Source organism: Cyprinus carpio, chromosome B9 (assembly GCF_018340385.1).
Source record: "Cyprinus carpio isolate SPL01 chromosome B9, ASM1834038v1, whole genome shotgun sequence".
Taxonomy (NCBI): Eukaryota; Metazoa; Chordata; class Actinopteri; order Cypriniformes; family Cyprinidae; genus Cyprinus; species Cyprinus carpio.
In genome coordinates, this window is record NC_056605.1 from 31,610,797 (window position 1) to 31,625,053 (window position 14,257).

The 14,257-nt window shown below is 34.5% G+C and overlaps 1 protein-coding gene across 1 annotated transcript; it reads right to left on the minus strand.

Moving 5' to 3' along the window:
- Positions 1 to 254: 254 nt before the first annotated feature.
- fancb (FA complementation group B) lies at positions 255 to 14,178 on the minus strand. Its single transcript, XM_019114290.2, is given in 11 exon segments — positions 255 to 695; positions 1,754 to 2,123; positions 3,057 to 3,285; positions 4,582 to 4,967; positions 6,839 to 7,014; positions 7,120 to 7,248; positions 8,070 to 8,162; positions 8,488 to 8,637; positions 11,881 to 12,817; positions 12,911 to 12,992; positions 14,041 to 14,178. Coding segments are annotated over 8 exon segments (2,436 nt in total). The 5' UTR covers positions 12,784 to 12,817; positions 12,911 to 12,992; positions 14,041 to 14,178; the 3' UTR covers positions 255 to 695.
- Between the last annotated feature and the right edge of the window lie 79 nt (positions 14,179 to 14,257).

Here is a 14,257-nt window from a genome sequence, read left to right on the forward strand (position 1 = left end):
TTTAAAAAATATTTTTCTGTATATTTAGTAATTCTTTATGTTAATTTGTTTATTTATATACTGTAAACAAAAACAGAATAAACAAAATAATCAAACAAACAGAAATAAATTGAGATAAAAACTGAGATTTATTTACACACACATATATATACATATATACACGTATATATATATATATACACATATACACATATATATATACATATATATATATACACATATATACATATACACATATATACATATATATATATATACACACACACACACACACACACACACAGTATAGGATTTACTTGGAAATAACTGTCACACTTAAATTGCTATTCAATTCCACAAGTAACAACAGCACATAATGTGAAATTTTGGTAGAAAGCAGAAAGACTGAGGAGAAAAGAGAGAGAGAGAAAAAAAAAAAATTGTCTTGGAGGCTTTTTGCATCCAAGCGTTTATTTTTAACAGTAAATGCACAAACGACTGCTGGAAGTGAGACACAGGTGGTGATGGAGAATCTGTGTTTCTGACGCTCCGAGGGCAGATGAAGTGTTTCCTGTGGAAATGTCACTGAACTATTAGAGCCGTGAAGCCCTGGAGAACCTCAAGACCAGACCAGACTCCGTCTCCAGCAGAAGCTCGCGGAGTCGGAGATGTCCATCATTCAGCGTGGATTCAGATCGACAGCCGCTGATGATCAGCTGGAAGATACAGAGCTGTTATTCAGAGTTACATGCCTTATTTTATTTATTTGATGCTCCTTGTGCTTCTTCTACCTCTTTACCAAGCTGTTTTAAAGGAATAATTCAACTCAAAATGCAAATTCTGAAATCATTTACTCATCTAATGACATTTCAAACCCGTATGCTGTTATTTTTCCTTTAAGAGTTCAGTGATCACTTCTGTCAAACTCCACAAATGGCAAAAACGCACCATATTTGTCAATAGTGTAATTTTTATATTATTTGCATTTCATTTATTAAAAAAAAAAAAAAAGATTCTTATATAAACTATATTTATTAAAAAAAATGGCTTGTGCTTTCTGAAGTAGTGATATTTTGCAGAATGAACAGAACAACTGTTATTATTATTTATTAAAACATGATATTAAAAACATTTATGTTAAACTGCATTAAAATAGATGTTAACTGTGATAAAATATGAAAACCTTTCAGTTATGCTTTTATCAAATATTACTCACGTTTCTAGTTTTCATTGTGTTTAATTAGAATTAGCTATTTGAAGTAATTTTGAAAAACAAAAAAAAAAAAAAAAAAAAAAAAAAAAAAAAATTAATAAAAAACAAAAAAAAAAAAAAAAAAAAAACATAAAAAAATCAAAATAAAAATAACAAAAAAAAAAAAAATAAAAAAAAAACAAAATAAAAAAAACTGAAATAAAAATAAATATACATTTAAAAATCACAAGTGATAATAAAACCTAAAAACAACAACAACAAAAAACACAACTAAATTTCTAATACTGAAAATTAAAAAGTGGACCGCAGCTCTGAAATCTAAATTAAGAAAAGATTAAATAAATACAATTTAAAAAGTTCTGATGTCACTGGAGACAAACGTCATTGGTTATCACGTCACATGACTGACCAAAACATGTGTAAAATACAATTTAAGAGCTCCAGTGGAGAGTCACATGAAGGAATGATAATTTTTTTGGCGCATTTTAGCTGTTTGCTAGAGTTTGCCAGAACGGCACACAGGTCTGGACCGGCGGGACGGTGAGTTTGATGTTCCTTTACCTACAGACCAGGAGCTTCTATCAGAGCGGCTTCATCGGCGTCCAGCTGCGCGTGAATCATGCGCTCTATCAGTCTGCTGTAGCGCGTCCCGTCCAGCAGGGGGCGGAGCCTCTCGTTGCACCGCCCCCGTTCTTTAAGCCACTCCTCCCTGAGTGTGTGGAGCGTCTGTGACTCCGCCTCTCCTCTCCTCTCTCCCTCATCAGAGCGCAGCGCTGAAGACGCCTCTTGTGTCACGGTGTGGATCTCCGTCTGCAGAGTCTGAGCCAGAGATCCAGCGCAGAGCCTCGGCCTCTCAAGTGGCTGCACGTCATGTGACACGGGCAGGAAGTCACACAGAGCGTGCAGGAAGTGCAGCAAACTCAGCTCATCCCTGCGGCAGAACACAACGAATCAGGTTCATACAACAGCAACAGTTTTAAAGAGATTTATGGGTTCTCAAGTTCATGTCGTTCGAAGAAAAATCTTCCAGTGAATCAAACTTTTACTTGAAATGAAGTCCATTTTGTTATTATTTATTCATCTCATGTCATTTTCAAAGAAATATGCTGTTATTTTTTCCCTCTACAACAGTTCAGTGACCACATGAAAAAAGGCACGTCATAAAAGTACCATAACAGTTCCTATGGCTTTAAAATGTATTTTTATTATATTTTTCAATTAAAATGATTTCTGTATTCCTTATTTTTAACAAATATTTCCTTTTGTAAATTTATTGAAGTGCATGTCTACCATATATGAAATCCATTTTATTTTTTCCCAAATTTCATTTTTTTTTCTAGATTGCATTTTAACAGTTAAATTAAAATTCAGTATTAATTAAAATCATGAAGAATTTTACATTTATTAAAAATTTTACAAAAACGACATTTTTCTAAATTTCCTTCATTTTAATATTTCGGGATTGGTTTTAATTGTTTAAATTTTGAATGAAAATAAAAAAATCAAACATATAAGGCCTAAGAAATTCATTTGAAATAGTGTAATAATTTTGTATTATTATTACTATTTAAGAAGTATTGTCTGCTGTACAATAGTAATATATTTCTATTGTCATTTCTTCAAGTTAAACCAAACATTTATTTATTTTGTCAGGTTATAGTGAATATCCTTGAGAGTTTTTTTTGTGTATCATTTTTTGTGTATCAATATATATATATTATTGACACTGAAGTGGTGACACTGCAATAATATATGTTCAGTAAAAGGCAGTGTCCTAAAACTTGTCCATATAGTGGATCTCTGTTCCATGGCAGATGAGCAGAAAGTCACATGACTGAAACAAACTGATAGTCCATGTTTTCACCTGCAGTAGACACTCAAGACGCCCTGAAACGGTGAGCTCTGCTCCCAGTGAAAGAGCCTGACGCTCGAGGGGTCTGCGGTGAAGCGTGGGTCGATCTCTAGCCTCTCGAAGCGCAGCGACTCCTGCAACCAGCCCTGCACATCCACCAGAGTGTGACCCGGACACTCCAGCCAGAAAAACCACACGTCCAGCAGCGCCAGCAGGCTGAGGAGATCCTCTCTGGCCTCGTCTGAACACACACACCATCAGAGAACACCTCTGTGAATAGAAACTACAGATGCACCCGTGCTAAATGACTCACCCGGAACCGATAACAGTACCGAAACTGAAACCGATTATTTGGATTTCAGAATCACAAGGATAAAAACTCTCCCAAGTAATGCTGTAAACTGTACAGGAACACTTATTTGGTACATTAATATTAGAGGTTAAAATTAACAACAGAGCCCAAACTACTATATTCAACCGCTATTTATTTTTAAATATAATAATCACACTCAGATAAAAACTGCAATGTTTGCATACAATTTAATTGCACATTTTTCATAAAACTTGTCTTCATGTTTTTTTTTTTAAAAAACATACATATATAATTAAACAGTATATATATAATATATATATATATATATATATATATATATATATATATATATATATATTATTGATGAGAAATTTATTATTTTATTACATTTATAAGAAAATATAATCTGAGAATTGCCGGTATTAAATCCATTGGAATGAATGTAACTTAATTAAATTCCTTTGAATTCATAACTTAGGATTGCTCAAAAACAGTCCAACTTTATGAAACCTACATATTTATTTCTAACAAAACAAATATTATTCAGAAAAAAATTACTAAATAATTCAAACTAAATAAATAAATTTTACTTGTATAAACTTCTACTTTCAGATTTAAAAAAAATGTTACATCTTACATGCTGCGTTGGTTCATCAATAGGTGCATATATTCATGTTAAGCAACAAAATCCAATCTCAAAAGCGTGCAAGATATTGGTAAAAGGCTAAATATTAAATAAAAAGTTTTTTGACACTAATATAACTTCATAGATTTTATTTTTACCATCTAATGACAGACCATACATACACGGTCAAAAATGACCCGAACACGAAATGGATATATCTCGCTCTCAAAAAAAAAAAAGAAAGAAAGAAAGAAGTGTCTTTTGGGGGGTTTTTAGAGCATTTGCAAAGTTTTATTCACTTACTAAAAACTATGCATTTTTTTTAAGAAACTTTTCTCTTGCAGGTCAAAACTGACATGAATACGTTATGAGAGTAAAAATGAGATTGCGTTATCTTGTTAACTTTGACAGCCCTAAATTCCACACAAAAGACGTTTACTTCACACGTGAGCTTCAGTCTGTTTTGTTATTTCCCCCCTTTTGACTGACAGGATATAATCAGCTCTGATCACCAGCTGTTTATAAGTAATTGGTAATTATCGGCCGATATATCGGTGCATCCGTACGATAAACTGCCACTCATAAGGCCGTTTTCTCACCTGTGTTGAGTCTGTGCTCCTGTAGCAGTCGTGGATGCAACTTTCCCATGGAAATATCTTTTAGATCCAGCGAGATCTCCCCGCAGTGTTGAGAAACCCGCGCACATTCTCCCGCAGCAGATCCGGGTGATTCTTTGGAGCTGTAATGGAGCATGATGGGACATCTGATGCAGCCTGAGGTTAATAAAGGAGCCGCGTCAGTCACAGCGACCAGAGCGAGTCTTGATCCGCCGCTGTCAGCAGAACAATCAGAGCGTCTGATCTTCACCGGCGACGGGCCGTGGGCGACAGGATACGGCAGGATCACAGTCTTAGTGTTCAGAACAGGAGATGCTCCGGTTTGATGAGAATCCAACACAATCGAAGCACTAATATTCATTACAGACCTACAAAACAATCAGAAAAGAATTATGATGTCTTGATATTAATGCATTATATCTGAAATGTGACCCTGAACCACAAAACCAGTCATAAGGGTCAATTTTTCAAAACTAAGATTTATACATCTTAAAGTTGCATAAATAAGCTTTCCATTGATGTATGGTTTGTTAGGAGGACAATATTTGGCCGAGATACAACTATTTGAAAATCTGGAATCTGAGGGTGCAAAACAAACAAAATATTGAGAAAATCATCTTTAAAGTTGTCCAAATGAAGTTCTTAGAAATACATATTACCAAACAAAAATTAAGTTTTGATATATTTATGGTAGGAAATTTACAAAATATCTTCATGGAACATGATCTTTACTTAATATCCTAATGATTTTTGGCATAAAAGAATAATTTATAATTGTGACCCATACAATGTATTGTTGGCTACTGTAACAAATATACCTGTGCTACTTATGACTGCTTTTGTACTCCAGGGTCACAAATAACTATTTTCCCACAATCAGAGGAAGCATCACTTGATCCAAAATAAATGCTAATCAAACAGTTATTATTAACTAAAACTTAAACCACAAAAAAATTCATTGTTGCAATAAAATAAGGTTAACTAAAATGAATAAAAATTAATAAACATTTCTTATTTTTGTTTTAATTTAAGCACTAAAAAATAAAAATCAGACATAATAAAATGACAAAACACAAAATTAACAAAACTTTAAAATAAAATTAAAAGAAAAAACAGAAAATAAAAAAATATAATTTAATTTAAAATATTAACAAAACTATAATATTAACAAAACTATAATAGAATATTAATGATACTAAAATAACGCAGATATGAAAAAGGAAACACAAAAATATGCAAACTTCACTTTTAAACTCTCAAAAAAAAGTTAATTAATTTGGGTAACCAACTCAACAATGTCCCTGCAAGACATTTTTACACTCTTTAAAATGCTTTGCAAAAACAATATTTGTAGGTAAATATGTTTGTTGCAATACATTGTTATATTCAATAATGCAAAAAAAAAAAAAAAAACTTGTTCTCATTTAGAGAACGAGATACTTGTCATTGCAGTCAAGTAGATTTAAAATGTTTAGTGTAGGAAATACAGTAAAAATCTAGCTAAAAGATTAAATAAGAGATATAAATAAGGCTTGTTTTCAGTTTTCTCACTAAATAAACACAAGAATCATATTTTTTCATTTTTTACAATATGTACCAATATAACAGTACATAGTCATAAACAGCTAAATTTACCTACAGATATACTAAAACGGTTTCTGTTTCTTGAACTGAAGTTTAAACAACAGTTGATATTAGTAAATCATCTCGTGTCTTGTGAGTATGAAAGCAATCAGACAGAGATGATTTCGTCCAACAGAGCAGATTTCGAGCAGTGTTTGAGTTCACGATAAGCTGGTCTCCTTCAGGTCAGGTGAGGAACAAACGCAGCTGCATTTCTAAAAACAGAATCATTTTGCATGGCGGTCTGGTTTCTATGGCTACAGTCTCTTATTACCCTGAGCAGCCTGAGTGTGAATATATCTGATTACTGTACAGTAATGAGATTCAGCTTCAATATTTGCTCCCATTCTCTATTAGCATGAAGTCTAGAGCTCAAACAAACAGATATCAACAAAACATATCATGTTTCGAGAGCTGCACACAGTCACACTTGTCAGAGAAATCAACCTACAAACGCTTTACTTAGTTCATTAGACTTCATCTTTAAACTTGGCAAGAAAATTAATTTAGGTTAATCAGATCTTTTGAGAAATACCCTTTAAATTAATCAGTGAATTAATCTGTCCCCATCCCCCTTTTAAGGCATTTAATTAGGGAAACGTAGGAAATCACATACGTGTTATTTGTTGATGTCAGAACGACACCGATGATCAAACTCTGTCCGATGACTCTTTGCCAAACTCTGTGCATCTTCAGAGGAGCTTCAGCACATTCAGTCTGCATCCCGTCATCCTCTTCATCTCCAGCACCATCATCATCATCATCTTCATCCCACAGAGAAACAAGCCCCTCCTGTGACATTCACAGACAGACCGGATCTAAAGAGTGCTAAACTGTTGACCGCTGATTTAATCTCAAGCACTTTTACTCCATTTTTCTTATGAAAGTTTAAAGAACCTGCTCTGGAGAGGAGATTGCATGTTCTCTGCCTGACACCAGATCAGTTAAAGCCGCTAATGACTGCTGTAGAAGTCTGTCTTTGACCTCCACGTCTCTCTGAAGGTCTTCAAGGACGCTCAGGCCGCTCTAAAGACACAGCAAACCAATAACAGACAACCATGCATGTTATATTTGAGAGGAATAATCCAGCTTCAATCCCACACTCTCAGAAAAAAGGTACAGAACTGTCACTAGGGCGGTATCATTTCAAAATGCACTAATTTGTGACCCTGGACCACGAAACCAGTCCTAAATGTAAATTTTCCAAAATTCAGATTTATACATCACATGAAAGCTGAATAAATAATCGTTCCATTGATGTATGGTTTGTTAGGAGGACAATATTTGGCTGAGATACAACTATTTGAAAATCTGGAATCTGAGGGTGCAAAAAAATCTAAATATTGAGAAAATCATCTTTAAAGTTGTCCAAATGAAGTTCTTAGCAATGCATATTACTAATCAGAAATTAAGTTTTGATATATTTACAGTAGGAAATTTACAAAATATCTTCATGGAACATGATCTTTACTTAATATCCCAATGATTTTTGGCATAAAAGAAAAAACTATAATTTTGACCCATGTATTTTTGGATATTTCTACAAATATACCCCAGAGACTTAAGACTGCTTTTGTGCTTCAGGGTCACATTTGTCCTTTTAAAGTGCTAACATGCAGTGTAACGCATTACAAGTAATCCAAGTTACTTAATGAGATTACTTTTTTTGCAGGTAACTAGTAAAGTAACGCATTACTTTTGAATTCACAGGAAGTTACTTTTTCAATTAAGTGATGCCAGTAACTTTTTTTTTCATTTATTGATTGAAAGCTCTCCTGACCCCATGTTGAGAGAAGGAAACTGATTATGAGTCTGTAGACAGACGAGCAAGTGCTTCTGTTAATTACCTGCAGTCTGGATTCTAAGGCTTGAACCATAAGAAGGTGATTCTCCTGCGCTGCGTCTGATGTGTTCAGCTCCTCACCGTCTGATCGGCCACACTACAGAGTATTGAGAGTTTTAACACACAGCACACTCAATCAGACGCATTAGAAACAGAGATCAGTGCTTCGCAACCGGTGTGTCAAACTGCATACAGCAGGGAGAAACTGTGTTAAATGCAAACAAATAAATGCAACTAATCATGCATAATTAATACATCTAAATAAACAGACTTAGGTTGTTATTTTTACATGCATCTATTTTATGTGCATGCAATCAAACTCTAAAGACTAGATCAAACTGAATGTGCATTATATAATGCTTGGTCCTGAAGCAAAAGCAGTTTAGAAGCACTGATAGATGAAGATGAAGCTGTTGACGCACAGAGTAAGTGACGGCACACAGATCAGTGAGTAGAAAACTGCTAAGCGGTTCTGCTGATGAACTCTCAAACACTAAGAGCATCTGATCAGTCCCGCATCCCATAAAGTCATCAACGAGCAGCAGACGCACTCCTGTCCAACACCCCGCCATCTGAAACACAGAAGAACGCCATTAGTTACACATTTGCAGTAGCTATATACAGCTGAGGTCAAAAGTTATAACCCGCTTTCAGAATCTGCAAAATCTTCATTAATTTATCCAAAATAAGAGAGATCATACAAAATGCATGATACTGTTTATTTAGTACTGACCTGAATAAGATATTTTCACATAAAAGATGTTTACATATAGCCCACAAGAGAAAAAAATGACCCCGTTCAAAAGTTTTCAACCCCTTGATTCTTAATACCGTGTTGTTCGCTGAATGATGCACAGCTGTGTGTTTGTGTTTAGTGATAGTTGTTCATGATTCACTTGTTTGTCCTGAACAGTTAAAATGCCTGCTGTTCTTCAGAAAAAACCTCCAACAAACAAAAATTCTTTCCATCATCTATCATTACTTTAAACCTTAACACCAACCAACAAATAATTTATAAATTCAACATTTTTCTTTTCACACTGAGGACATCTGAGGGACTCAAGCACAACTATTAGAGAAGGTTCAATCACTCACTGATGCTCCAGAAGATAAAACCGGCATTAAGAGCCGGGGGTGAAAACTTTTGAACAGAATGGAGTTGTGAACATTTTTCTTATTTTGCCTAAATATCATATCTTTTTCATTTAGTACTGCCCTTCAGAGGCTACAGAAGATAGTAACATGTTTCCCAGAAGACAAAATAAGTTACATTTACCCTGATCTTCAAATTCTAAAAGTTTTCACCCCCCGGCTCTTAATGCATGGTATTTCCTTCTGGACCAATAGTGAGCACTATATATATATACATAAAATTAGGCTTTGTTTGCAATTTAACTACTTTTCACGCAGATGTTTAATCCAAGGTAAAAGTGTAAAAAGAAAAACTATATTACAAAAGGCCTTCATGAACAATATTTTCATGAGTCAACCAAAAAAAAACAGGTTCTACAGAAGTTGAAATGATCAGAATCAATTAAAATAAAGTTAACAAAAACGTAAAATTAGACATCATAAATATCACAATGACTTTAACAGGCTTTTCTGTCCATGCTGTCAACTTCTGACTAAGGTCTATATACTGTAGGTACAAGCTTATTATTTTAATGCATCTTCAACAGAAACCTGTATTAGATGTAAAACAGATCCAAATTTTACTCCAGTCACTGTGAAACACTCTTACAGGACTTCAACAAGCTCCTGGATAAACACACAGCGATGCATCATAACAGATAATAAATAATCTGACATTTTCCGCTGCTTTGAAATGTTTCCGGTACGAATTGTAACCTTTAAATGCAAGTCCTGCAAACAGCTTTTAATATCGTCCTTCAGTAAGTGTACAGTGAACATCTGTAGTGATTGACAGTCTCCTCCCCGTTTATCGTTTATTAAACACATCAAAACTCCTAAAGAAGCATAACTGCAAACTGAAGCTGCTGTTGAGGTCACCAAATTCATTTTGTGATGCTTTAGAGATCGGTGGTTCTCTACCAGGGGCCCGGGGCCCACTATAGAGCCTCAGCACACTGACAATGGGACCACAAGGTGACTTAAAATAAGCAATAAAAGAAGGTAAAAGATCTAATTAGCTGACGTTCTAATAAGCCACAAAACCCGACATTTTTATTTATCTTTTATTTTACATCACATAATAAAGTCTTGTAAAACCTAAAAAAAATCTAAGAGAATTAAAAAAAACTTAAAAAGATAACAAAAAAAAAAATAAAAAATATATATATATTATATATATATATATATATATATTATATATATATATATATATATATATATATATATATATATATTATATATATATATATAAATATATATAAAAAAGAATGAATATCATCTTTAAAAGTTGAGAATATATTTCTTGAATGAATATACATTTTTGGAGGGGTCTGTCAAGTTCAGAAAAGTTTATTAGGTGGAAATTGCAGCTGAGATCTTTTATTTATTTATTTTTAAATATTTTAAGAACCGTATCCTATAATTAAATTAAACAATTACAAACAATAAGTTTTATTTTATTTACTCTTTTTTTTTTTTTTCTTTAAGTCAAGACACTCCAGGTGAATAGGATTATAATAGTAGATAAATATGAACATTGGATAAATACAGGTTCAAAAATCAAAATGCTTTTTGATACTGTATAAGAGTTCAAGTTTTTTCTCAAATGATGGGGAGACAAAAAAGCTGGGAACCACTGCTTAAGACGGAACAAATACTGTCCTAGAAATAATCTTTATTAAAAAGACATCAAAAAGAAAATTAATCACTGTTTTATGATGATAACAGCTTAACCTACAATTAGAGGGTAATGCATGAGCTAATGAAATATGAAATGCAACGAAAGATCATTTGGATAAAAGTATCTGCCAAATGCATAATCTGGCAAAGCCTTTCAGGAACACATCCAGATCATTATATGCCTTCAAAATCAAAAAAAAGAAAAAGAAAATATGCTCATCTTTGAGCAAAATATCTTATTTTTAGCAAATGGTGACATTATTTGCATGACAATTCTCACCCTCAGGCCATCCAAGATGAAGAGGAATTTGTTTCTTCATCAGGTTTGGAGAAATGTAGCACTGCATCAGTGTCTCATCAATGGATGCTCTGCAGTGAATGGGTGCCGACAGAATGAGAGTCCAAACAGCTGATAAAAACATCACAATAATCCACAAGTAATCCACAACACCACACCATACTAACAGTAAAAACCTGAAAAAAAAAAAATATGAAAACACATCCAGCATTAAGATGTTTTTAACTCTCAAACATTGCTTCTGGCCAAAATAATAGGTCCATAATTCATAATAACACTTCCTCCAGTGAAAAAGTGCATCTCCTGTTGTCTCTCACATCAAAATCCAGACACATATTTGTTTAGATCTGTTTAAATGCTGCTTGATCTGTGCAGATTTCTCTCCTGATTCACACCAGAACACTTTTTACTGGAGGAAGTGTTATTATGGATTATAGACTCAATGTATTTTAGTTTAGGTCTTAATGCTGGATTTGTTTCAGGTTTTGTCTTCTCCAGATGTTAACTGATGGACTGGAGTGGTGTGGATTACTTGTGCATTATTGTGATGTTTGTATCAGCTGTCTGGACTCTCATTCTGACGGCACCCATTCACTGCAGAGCATCCATTGCTGAGACACTGATGCAACGCTACATTTCTCCAAATCTTTCAGCAAACTGAATGAACTACTTCTTTAATACTTCAACACCACAAATAAACACTCACCTGGAAAGTGTCTTTCCACACAGCGCAGACGTTTCCCTCGATGAAGGTGACCACAACGAGATCATCGTTTTTCAGAGTGTGAATCACCCGAATACTCAGCGGTTGCTCGTAAGGAAGGAGACAAACATCCAGAGGAAGTCCGTTCTCAAAACGAACCAGCTGTTTCATGCTTGTGGCCGCCAGAACAGCCGATCTCAAACCAGCGTGGACTTCTTCAGCCGACAGGACCAGCATGCATCGGATCACAGAGCTGTAGGCGTCAGGCACAAGACACGCAGAATTCAAAGTTCTTCCATCTTCTATGAAATACAGTATGTTTTTCACTTTAGATTGATCACTCGGCATATTTTGTGCTCCTTGAACCACTAGTTTTCTTTGGCGAAGGGGAAGTTCACCAATAAAATTGACTGTTATGGGAACTGGCACTTCTTTCACTCCACTGGTTTGTGAGGATGTATAAAAAACAGAGTTTTCATGACTCCAAATCAATGTGGGGCCGAGCAATATTGAAATATTATCTCTCATCTCGTATGGCAACACAAACTCAGCATGAAGCTTGGCTTCTGTGGATGTGCATATGGAGTAAAGCATGTATTTAAAAGCAGACGTCCTCTTCTTGCACAGTCTCAGTAAAACACAGGGCACTTTTTGTCTCTGCTGAATATCCAGAGCGGAGCAACAATGAACGACGTCCGTTTCTGCAGAGCTGTCCTTGTGAATCAGAGACGGGTTACGGTCTCTAACAGAGAAGCTCTGCGAGTCTCGGGTGAAGGACAGACGGTAGAATGAAACCTCCGAGCCTTTCCGGTGATCTCTGGTTTTCGACTGGAAAAAAATCACTCACCCTAAAAAAAGCAATCATCCTTTAACCACAATCATTCTGACACAACCTTCTGCTGCCATCACCTTGTGATTTGAAGTCAACTCAAACCAAAAGCTGAAAAAGTGAAAAGAAACCTCAATCTTTAAGGGAATTCAACAACATCTTTCCAAATATTTTGCACATAACACCATTTACTGAAGAACTCACAAAAGCCGAGTCCGTCTAGGGTCAAAATTTGGGTCATTTGGTTTGGTGTCCAAACTTGTAAAGCTTAAAAAAACTTGGTTTGCTGTTGAAAACAATCAAAAACTTGGTGGATTAATAAGCAAGTAAAGCCTGACGTGAAATAAGCAATCTAAAACTATCATTACACTTTACACCAAACATAAACGAAAGTCTAAAGAGGTTTGCGTATGTGTTTTTGGTTGAGTTTCACATTTTATGCATCATTCTTCTATGCCTCATATAGTCTGATAAAGTGAGAATATGGAGGGAAAAAACAGCTCAGTTTTATTCAGACTCAAACTTTTTTTTTCCAGATGCTGATATCTGGGTCAATATCACCACAGAGTGCTTTTCAACCCTCACAACACTCACACATTTTGGTGTTAATTTCCCATTCGCTTCATGTCTTGTCATAAACAGTAGACACTCAAGTACTATGGAAACATATTAGTGATAAACGGTTTTGATCCACTTCAAATGTTGACTACTGTATTCTACTCTCATTCAAAATTTAATGAGCAGTGCATGATGGGACATAGCAAAATAGCACGCATCCCCTTACACAAAACTAAAAATAAATCTAGAAAATGTATCTAAATAGCCAAGCAACGCTTTTGTTATGAATATAGAAACTTTCTATATTCACCCTTTCATAGTCATTTTAATGTTGAGTTATCATTGCAAATGAGTTATGGACCTTTACTTGATCAAAATCACTCAAGATTTCAGATCAAACATAAGATCACAAATATAATATCAAGTCTATAAAAAGAATACAAAAGACTAGACTATAAACACAAGCTCTAATAACAGGAATACTAGTCATTTTTATTTGTATTGTGGAAATAACTGCTGTAGAAGTTAATTTAGAAGTTAAAATGATTTTAAATGTTAAAAATATTAACATATCAGATAATATATATACTATTAAGCAACGGTTAAAAGTGTTTGCGATCCGTTTGTTTATCATCTTTAAGTAATAACGTTACCTCAGGCACACAAACTTGATACTACTGTAAAGTTCTGCCTTTAATATTAATACATTTACTTGGGAATGACACACTGAGTGATAAGGAATTAATATCTTATGACAAAACGCTTTCATACTTTACCTCCGCGTGACTTTATCTCTGTATTTAAGTTAAACTGTCTGTTTCAAACGCTACTGCTCTTCCTCAAAGCGCGCGCGCGTTTGACGCGCATCACGTTCGCATATTTCCGGGTATTTCTTAAAGAAACAGTGATACAGTTCAATCAGTGTTTCACAAATACGCGATCTTGTCAGATGCTTTTACTGCGTTTGGACTCTGCACACGATGCGATTATTTG